General features: G+C 60.5%; 1 protein-coding gene across 1 annotated transcript; it reads left to right on the forward strand.

Moving 5' to 3' along the window:
* The first annotated feature begins 934 nt into the window (after positions 1-934).
* Positions 935-7,989, forward strand: LOC144488659 (acrosin-like). Its single transcript, XM_078206737.1, has 4 exons — positions 935-1,203; positions 4,420-4,685; positions 5,877-6,019; positions 7,748-7,989. Exons 1-4 carry the CDS (start codon positions 947-949, stop codon positions 7,979-7,981), a joined length of 900 nt encoding a protein of 299 aa, XP_078062863.1. The 5' UTR covers positions 935-946; the 3' UTR covers positions 7,982-7,989.

The raw sequence follows: 7,989 nt of genomic DNA on the forward strand, positions 1-7,989 counted from the left end.
AGGCCTGACATACGATGAACGTCTGAGGATCGTGGGATTATATTCATTGGAGTTTAGGAGGTTGAGGGGAGATCTGATAGAAACTTACAAGATAATGAACGGCTTAGATAGGATGGACGTAGGGAAGTTGTTTCCATTAACAGGGGAGACTAGGACGCGGGGGCACAGCCTTAGAATAAAAGGGAGTCACTTTAGAACAGAGATGAGGAGAAATTTCTTCAGCCAGAGAGTGGTGGGTCTGTGGAATTCATTGCCACAGAGGGCTGTGGAGGCCGAGACGTTGAGCGTCTTCAAGACAGAAATTGATAAATTCTTGATTTCTCGAGGAATTAAGGGCTATGGGGAGAGAGCGGGTAAATGGAGTTGAAATCAACCATGATTGAATGGTGGAGTGGACTCGATGGGCCGAATGGCCTTACTTCCGCTCCTATGTCTTATGGTCTTATGGTCTTAAACTGGGGTTGTTCTCCCTGGAAAGACGGAGGATGAGGGGGTGACCTAATAGAGGTGTACAAGATTATGAAAGGCATAGATAGGGTGAACGGTGGGAAGCTTTTCCCCAGGTCGGTGGTGACGTTCACGAGGGGTCATAGGTTCAAGGTGAAGAGGGGGGAGGTTTAACACGGATATCAGAAGGACGTATTTTACACAGAGGGTGGTGGGGGCCTGGAATGCGCTGCCGGGCAAGGTGGTGGAGGCGGACACACTGGGAACGTTTAAGACTTATCCAGATAGCCACATGAACGGAGTGGGAATGGAGGGATACAAAAGAATGGTCTAGTTTGGAGCAGGGAGCGGCACGGGCTTGGAGGGGCCGAAGGACCTGTTCCTGTGCTGTATTGTTCTTTGTTCTTTGTCAGTGTGCGAGGGGAGGGGGTACAGGGGGTGTGAGGTGATGGAACTGCAGGAGGGACGGGGGAGTTAGACAGGGGCTCACAAAAAGTACATGGTTCGTCCTTACTCCCCAGATCCTCGTTGTGTCTCCTCAGAGTGCGGACTGCGGCCACTGGTCAGCGTTCCAGTTCCGTCCAGAGTGGTGGGTGGACAGGATGCCTTGCCCGGGGCATGGCCCTGGCAGGTCAGTGTCCAGTACCGGCAAGACAGCATGAGCTGGCACGTCTGTGGAGGGGCCATCATCGATAGCCGTTGGGTGCTGACCGCTGCTCATTGTTTCGGGAGTCAATCAAGGGAGGTGCGTAACCTGTAGGCGTTAGAGAGACTCAAGCCGCACTGTGGGAGGGTCAGTGCTGAGGGAGCGCCGCACTGTGGGGAGGGTCAGTGCTGAGGGAGCGCCGCACTGTGGGGAGGGTCAGTGCTGAGGGAGCGCCGCACTGTGGGGAGGGTCGGTGCTGAGGGAGCGCCGCACTGTGGGGAGGGTCAGTGCTGAGGGAGCGCCGCACTGTGGGGAGGGTCAGTGCTGAGGGAGCGCCGCACTGTGGGAGGGTCAGTGCTGAGGGAGCGCCGCACTGTGGGAGGGTCAGTGCTGAGGGAGCGCCGCACTGTGGGAGGGTCGGTGCTGAGGGAGCGCCGCACTGTGGGGAGGGTCAGTGCTGAGGGAGCGCCGCACTGTGGGAGGGTCAGTGCTGAGGGAGCGCCGCACTGTGGGAGGGTCGGTGCTGAGGGAGCTCCGCACTGTGGGAGGGTCAGTGCTGAGGGAGCTCCGCACTGTGTGGGAGGGTCAGTGCTGAGGGAGCGCCGCACTGTGGGAGGGTCAGTGCTGAGGGAGCGCCGCACTGTGGGAGGGTCAGCGCTGAGGGAGCGCCGCACTGTGGGGAGGGTCAGTGCTGAGGGAGCGCCGCACTGTGGGGAGGGTCAGTGCTGAGGGAGCTCCGCACTGTGTGGGAGGGTCAGTGCTGAGGGAGCGCCGCACTGTGGGAGGGTCAGTGCTGAGGGAGCGCCGCACTGTGGGAGGGTCAGTGCTGAGGGAGCGCCGCACTGTGGGAGGGTCAGTGCTGAGGGAGCGCCGCACTGTGGGGAGGGTCAGTGCTGAGGGAGCGCCGCACTGTGGGAGGGTCAGCGCTGAGGGAGCGCCGCACTGTGGGGAGGGTCGGTGCTGAGGGAGCGCCGCACTGTGGGAGGGTCAGTGCTGAGGGAGCGCCGCACTGTGGGAGGGTCAGTGCTGAGGGAGCGCCGCACTGTGGGAGGGTCAGTGCTGAGGGAGCGCCGCACTGTGGGAGGGTCAGTGCTGAGGGAGCACCGCACTGTGGGAGGGTCAGTGCTGAGGGAGCGGCGCACTGTGGGAGGGTCAGTGCTGAGGGAGCGCCGCACTGTGGGAGGGTCAGTGCTGAGGGAGCGCCGCACTGTGGGAGGGTCAGTGCTGAGGGAGCGCCGCACTGTGGGAGGGTGAGGGAGCGCCGCACTGTGGGGAGGGTCAGTGCTGAGGGAGCGCTGCACTGTGGGGAGGGTCAGTGCTGAGGGAGTGCCGCACTGTGGGAGGGTCAGTGCTGAGGGAGCGGCGCACTGTTGGAGGCTCGGCAGTGAAGACCCACCTTGTCAAGGTGCCCATTATTTGACACACCAATGAAGAATCGCCCCTGAGGGGCAAATGCAGGGGCTAAAAGGTGCCCGTGGGATTTAATTCCGCCCCCCCCCTCCGACCCCAGTCCGTCCAGGAAGCCCTCCTCCCCGTGCGTACCTCGGTTTTCCTCGAGACGAGCGGTCAAAATCAGCGTCCGCTTTTGCGCACCGCTCCCCCTTCCCCTGATTCCGCACTCCTACCCTGGAATTGGGGAGGCCGGGGGGGGGGGGGGGGGGGGGGGGGGGGAGGGGTGAGGGGAGGGTGACCTCCTCCGGAGCCTGCCTGACTTTCCGACGTGGGTTTGGATCCGTCAGGCCCCCGCCTGTCTTGTTCCGCTGAGCTGGTCTTGGGGTGCGGGGGAGGTGCCCCCTCGAGGGTGCACAGGGGGGGGGAATGGGGCGGGGGGACGGGGGGGGGGGTCGGGTGGGAAGCGAGTTTGCCTCTGTTGAGTTTTTCCGTGCTGCACGGGCACCGCAGCGGGGGGGGGGGGTGGGATGTTCAAATCGACCCCTTTAAGGCTCTCACTGTCCACCCTATCTAATCCTCTGATCATCTTGTATGCCTCCATTCAGTCACCTCTTAACCTTCTTCTCTCTAACGAAAACAACCTCAAGCCCCTCAGCCTTTCCTCATACGATTTTCCCACCATACCAGGCAACATCCTGGTAAATCTCCTCTGCACCCTTTCCAACACTTCCACATCTTTCCTATAATGCGGCGACCAGAACTGTACGCAATACTCCAAATGCAGCTGCACCAGAGTTTTGTACAGTTGCAGCATGACCTCCTGGCTCCGAAACTCAATCCCTCTACCAATAAAAGCTAACACACCGTACGCCTTCTTAACAACCCTATCAACCTGGGTGCCAACTTTCAGGGATCTGTGCACATGGACACCCAGATCCCTCTGTTCATCCACACTACCAAGTATCTCACCATTAGCCCGGTACTCTGTATTCCTGTTACTCCTTCCAAAGTGAATCACCTCACACTTTTCCGCATTAAACCCCATTTGCCACCTCTCAGCCCAGCTCTGCAGCTTATCTATGTCCCTCTGTAACCTGCCACTTCCCTCCGCACTGTCCACAACTCCACCGACTTTAGTGTCATCCGCAAATTTACTAATCCATCCTTCCACGCCCTCATCCAGGTCATTTATAAAAATGACAAACAGCAGTGGCCCCAAAACAGATCCTTGCGGCACACCACTAGTAACTGAACTCCAGGATGAACATTTCCCATCAACCACCACCCTCTGTTTTCTTACAGCTAGCCAATTCCTGATCCAAACCGCTAGATCACCCTCGATCCCATGCGTCCGTATTTTCTGCAAAAGCTTACCATGGGGAACCTTATCAAACGCTTTGCTGAAATCCATACACACCACATCAACCGCTTTACCCTCATCCACCTCTTTGGTCACCTTCTCAAAGAACTCAGTAAGGTTTGTGAGGCACGACCTACCCTTCACAAAACCGTGCTGACTATCCCTAATCAAATTATTCCTTTCTAGGTGATTATAAATCCTATCTCTTACAATCCTTTCCAAAACGTTGCCCACAACAGAAATAAGGCTCACCGGTCTATAATTACCAGGGTTGTCCCTACTCCCCTTCTTGAACAAGGGGACAACATTTGCTATCCTCCAGTCTTCTGGCACTGTTCCAGTAGAGAATGACGACCCAAAGATCAAAGCCAAAGGCTCTGCAATCTCCTCTCTCGGGGGGAATGGGGTGGGGTGGGGTGGGGTGGGAAGTGAGCATGCCTTTGTTGAGTTTTCCCGTGCTCCTCGGGCACCGCAGCGGGGGGGGGTGGGACGTTCAACACATCTTTGTCTGACCGATGGTTTCAACCTGCTCCCCCCACCTCCCACGCCCGCCCCCCCCCCCTTGTTCTTGCAGATACGTGGCCTCCTGGGTGGTGGTTGTGGGGCTACACCAGAGGTCCTCCCTCACGATTGACACCAGGGTGTTGGAGGTGAAAAGGATTATTGGACACCACGGCTATGATGAGGAGACTCTGCAGAACGACATTGCTTTGCTCTTGCTGTGGAGCAGGGTGGACTACAGCCCCTACGTCCAGCCCATCTGCCTCCCGAGTAACGCCACCCTGCTGACGGATGTCGACACGTGCTACATCACCGGTTGGGGGGCCGTCGTGGTTGACGGTAGGGGGGCCCCCACACACGCGCGCTCTCGCCCGTGTGAGCTCGGGGGGGGGGGGGGGGGCGTCACAGTTTGTCGGAGGGTCGGCGCTGAGGGAGCGCCGCACTGTGTGGGAGGGTCAGTGCTGAGGGAGCGCCGCACTGTGTGGGAGGGTCAGTGCTGAGGGAGCGCCGCACTGTGTGGGAGGGTCAGTGCTGAGGGAGCGCCGCACTGTGGGAGGGTCAGTGCTGAGGGAGCGCCGCACTGTGGGAGGGTCAGTGCTGAGGGAGCGCCGCACTGTGTGGGAGGGTCAGTGCTGAGCGAGTGCCGCACTGTGGGAGGGTGAGGGAGCGCCGCACTGTGTGGGAGGGTCAGTGCTGAGGGAGCGCCGCACTGTGGTGAGGGTCAGTGCTGAGGGAGCGCCGCACTGTGGGAGGGTCAGTGCTGAGGGAGCGCCGCACTGTGGGAGGGTCAGTGCTGAGGGAGCGCCGCACTGTGGGAGTGTCGGTGCTGAGGGAGCGCCGCACTGTGGGAGGGTCGGTGCTGAGGGAGCGCCGCACTGTGGGAGGGTCGGTGCTGAGGGAGCGCCGCACTGTGGGAGGGTCAGTGCTGAGGGAGCGCCGCACTGTGGGACGGTCAGTGCTGAGGGAGCGCCGCACTGTGGGAGGGTCAGTGCTGAGGAGCGCCGCACTGTGGGAGGGTCAGTGCTGAGGGAGCGCCGCACTGTGGGAGGGTCAGTGCTGAGGGAGCGCCGCACTGTGGGAGGGTCAGTGCTGAGGGAGCGCCGCACTGTGGGAGGGTCAGTGCTGAGGGAGCGCCGCACTGTGGGAGGGTCAGTGCTGAGGGAGCGCCGCACTGTGGGAGGGTCAGTGCTGAGGGAGCGCCGCACTGTGGGAGGGTCAGCGCTGAGGGAGCGCCGCACTGTGGGAGGGTCAGTGCTGAGGGAACGCCGCACTGTGGGAGGGTCAGTGCTGAGGGAGCGCCGCACTGTGGGAGGGTCGGTGCTGAGGGAGCGCCGCACTGTGGGAGGGTCAGTGGTGAGGCAGCGCCGCACTGTGGGAGGGTCGGTGCTGAGGGAGCGCCGCACTGTGGGAGGGTCGGTGCTGAGGGAGCGCCGCACTGTGGGAGGGTCAGTGCTGAGGGAGCGCCGCACTGTGGGAGGGTCAGCGCTGAGGGAGATTGAGCTGGGGGTAATCCTTGCCTTCCGTCTCCAGGGCCAGCAGCGGACATCTTACAAGAAGCTGTCGTCAATCTGATCTCTCACCGTGTGTGTAACCAGGGACACTGGTATGATGGACTCATTACCAGGAAAATGCAGTGTGCCGGTTACGATGACGGCAGTGCGGATGGGTGTCAGGTACTGTCTGCAGAAGGGACTCCAGCCCTCCCTATCTCTGTAACCTCCTCCAGCCCCCCTACACCCCCTCCCTATCTCTGTAACCTCCTCCAGCCCCCTACACCCCCTCCCTATCTCTGTAACCTCCTCCAGCCCCCCTACACCCCCTCCCTATCTCTGTAACCTCCTCCAGCCCCTACACCCCCTCCCTATCTCTGTAACCTCCTCCAGCCCCCCTACACCCCCTCCCTATCTCTGTAACCACCTCCAGCCCCCCTACACCCCCTCCCTATCTCTGTAACCTCCTCCAGCCCCCCTACACCCCCTCCCTATCTCTGTAATCTCCTGCAGTCCCCCTACACACCCTCCCTATCTCTGTAACCTCCTCCAGCCTCCCTACACCCCCTCCCTATCTCTGTAACCTCCTCCAGCCCCCTACACCCCCTCCCTATCTCTGTAACCACCTCCAGCCCCCCTACACCCCCTCCCTATCTCTGTAACCTCCTCCAGCCCCCCTACACCCCCTCCCTATCTCTGTAACCTCCCCCAGCCCCCTACACCCCCTCCCTATCTCTGTAACCCCCTCCAGCCCCCCTACACCCCCTCCCTATCTCTGTAACCTCCTCCAGCCCCCCTACACCCCCTCCCTATCTCTGTAACCCCCTCCAGCCCCCTACACCCCCTCCCTATCTCTGTAACCTCCTCCAGCCCCCTACACACCCTCCCTATCTCTGTAACCACCTCCAGCCCCCTACACACCCTCCCTATCTCTGTAACCCCCTCCAGCCCCCTACACACCCTCCCTATCTCTGTAACCCCCTCCAGCCTCCCTACACCCCCTCCCTATCTCTGTAACCTCCTCCAGCCCCCTACACCCCCTCCCTATCTCTGTAACCCCCTCCAGCCTCCCTACACCCCCTCCCTATCTCTGTAACCCCCTCCAGCCTCCCTACACCCCCTCCCTATCTCTGTAACCTCCTCCAGCCCCCTACACCCCCTCCCTATCTCTGTAACCTCCTCCAGCCCCCTACACCCCCTCCCTGTCTCTGTAACTTCCTCCAGCCCCCCTACACCCCCTCCCTATCTCTGTAACCTCCTCCAGCCCCCTACACCCCCTCCCTATCTCTGTAACCTCCTCCAACCCCCCCTACACCCCCTCCCTATCTCTGTAACCTCCTCCAACCCCCCCTACACCCCCTCCCTATCTCTGTAACCTCCTCCAACCCCCCTACACTCCCCTCCCTATCTCTGTAACCTCCTCCAGCCTCCCTACAACCCTCCAACACTTCTGCGCCCCTCCAACTCTGGCCTGTCACAAACCGCCCGCACCCCCCCCCCCCAACAATTTGTCTGCCCTTGGCGGCTGTGTCTTTAATCGCCAGGGTGAGGGACGGATGGGGATCTCTCTCTCTCCCGAGCCATAGAATTCCCTCCCTAAAACTCTCCACCTCTCTCTCTTTAAGACACCGTGTAAAGTTAACTGCTCTGTCCGTGTTTTTGGGCGTGACATATTCGTGCGTAGCCCCGGGTGAAATTATCTTTGATAATTGCTATATTCCACCAGATGGCCTGTTAATGCGACTTATAGCTGTGGTCACCTGGAGTTCTTTTTCAATCAGACAAGTGTCTGGCTTGTGGATGGGGGGGAGCGGCGGGGAGGGGGGGGGGGCCATTGCGACACGTCTGACTAACCCTTCTTTCCTTCCCCCCCCCCCCCACCCATCCTTTCCCCTCTGACCTCTCCGACAGGGAGACAGCGGGGGACCTCTGCAGTGCTTCGACCCCCGTGAGGAGCGCTTCTACCTGATGGGGATCTCCAGTTTTGGGGTGCAATGCGGCCTCCCCCGCAAGGTCGGGGTCTACACCCGCTCTCACGAGTACAGTGATTGGATCGTCATGGTCAGAGCCCTGAACGGGGCTCGGGCCCGGGTTCCTCTGCCCTCCCTGCTCCTGACTCTCACCTTGGCTGGCGCCCGCCGCTGACCCTTCAC

Source organism: Mustelus asterias, unplaced genomic scaffold (genome assembly GCF_964213995.1).
Source record: "Mustelus asterias unplaced genomic scaffold, sMusAst1.hap1.1 HAP1_SCAFFOLD_1747, whole genome shotgun sequence".
Taxonomy (NCBI): Eukaryota; Metazoa; Chordata; class Chondrichthyes; order Carcharhiniformes; family Triakidae; genus Mustelus; species Mustelus asterias.